Source organism: Cucurbita pepo, unplaced genomic scaffold (assembly GCF_002806865.2).
Source record: "Cucurbita pepo subsp. pepo cultivar mu-cu-16 unplaced genomic scaffold, ASM280686v2 Cp4.1_scaffold002149, whole genome shotgun sequence".
NCBI classification, from domain to species: domain Eukaryota; kingdom Viridiplantae; phylum Streptophyta; class Magnoliopsida; order Cucurbitales; family Cucurbitaceae; genus Cucurbita; species Cucurbita pepo.
Window position 1 is genome coordinate 1,903 of NW_019648240.1, and position 1,363 is coordinate 3,265.

The 1,363-nt window shown below is 38.6% G+C and overlaps 1 protein-coding gene across 1 annotated transcript; it reads right to left on the reverse strand.

Annotated features, from left to right (window-relative positions):
- Window positions 1-6: 6 nt before the first annotated feature.
- On the reverse strand, window positions 7-1,212 carry LOC111786618 (chorismate mutase 1, chloroplastic-like). The gene is made up of 3 exons (XM_023666852.1): window positions 1,041-1,212; window positions 398-490; window positions 7-316 (listed from the first exon to the last, which is right to left on the reverse strand). The coding sequence occupies exons 1-3, from the start codon at window positions 1,131-1,133 to the stop codon at window positions 80-82; spliced, it is 423 nt and encodes a 140-aa protein (XP_023522620.1). The 5' UTR covers window positions 1,134-1,212; the 3' UTR covers window positions 7-79.
- Window positions 1,213-1,363: the final 151 nt, after the last annotated feature.

Below are 1,363 nucleotides of genomic sequence, written 5' to 3' on the forward strand. Positions count from 1 at the left end.
GTTGTAACTCAACCTGATTATTGTATTGGAACTAAGTGGGAACTTACTATGAGCATTGACCATGAAGAATGATTGCAAATCAGTCCAATCTTCTGAGTAAGTACTGAACTTCAACTTCCTTTGTTAATGGCATGATCCATTCTCCATAAAGTTGAGCAACCAAACTGGGTTTAATTTTGTAAACTGGGGCACCATGTTTTTGCTCTATGTTTACAGGAACCTCTTGCCCAAATGTTTTCGCTTTCATTTCCACTCTCCTTTTGATCGCCTCCTCGACGCTCCGAAACGTTAGCATGTCCATCAACTTCTCCTTGTCCTGCAAAACCCAGCACCAGAATCATATCACATATTTGATAGCAGAATCAAGAATGTAATGTAGTAATAGAACAAAGTTTACTTGTTTCCTAATTGCAGCCCCATATTCATTTGGTGACTCTTGAAACTTTGCTTCTGCTACAAATTTTCCATAATGAATTCGCTTTGATAGAGCCTGCAGCGGTCAAAACAACCGAATTGTGAAAATTGTCGTGATAACAAAGATTCAAAAAATGAAACTGTAACTGCCTAAATTCATCGCTAACAGATATTGTTCACTTTGGTTCCTTACATATCGCCATCAGACTCACAGTTTTAAAAACATATGTTAGGGAGAGGTTTCCACAACTCTTATAAAGAATGTTTCGTTCTCCTCTCCAACTGATGTGGTATCTCACAATCCACCCTCCTTAGGGGTCCAACATCCAAGCTGACACACCGTTCAGTGTATAGCTCTAATACCATTTGTAATAGCCCAAGCCCATCGCTAGTGTCTGCTTGGCCTGTTACGTACTGATGTCAGTCTCACGATTTTAAAAGGTGTATGTTAGGAAGAGGTTTCCACACCCTTGTAAGGAATGTTTCGTTTTCCTCTCCAACTGATGTAAGATATCACGGAAACTAAACAAATACTAGTGTACTCATAGCATAATTGTCATATGTTCATTGAAAGTCAGTTTTGCATATGAAATTTCTAAATGGTTTGGATAGTTTCAGATGAACACCTGCAAGCACATCGTGTCACAGACAGCAGTTGATCCATAATTGCCGTCATCTCCTTCCTTAACTAATCTTGGTATCAGAGAATTGAAGTACATTCTCCATACTTCGCTATTTATATTGATGGAATCCGCCACAGGATGTAGTACCTGTTTTCAACCCAAACCACGGATATCGGATTAATACTCATTAGATTGTTAATGGTTCTTAACTGGAGGGAAAATACTCATTAGATGTATGCTTTTTTTCACGACAACAAAGAGAATTGAAAATCATAAGTGCTTAAGGATCCTCTATTCAAAAGCTCTCTCCCCTCAAGTTGTTGTTC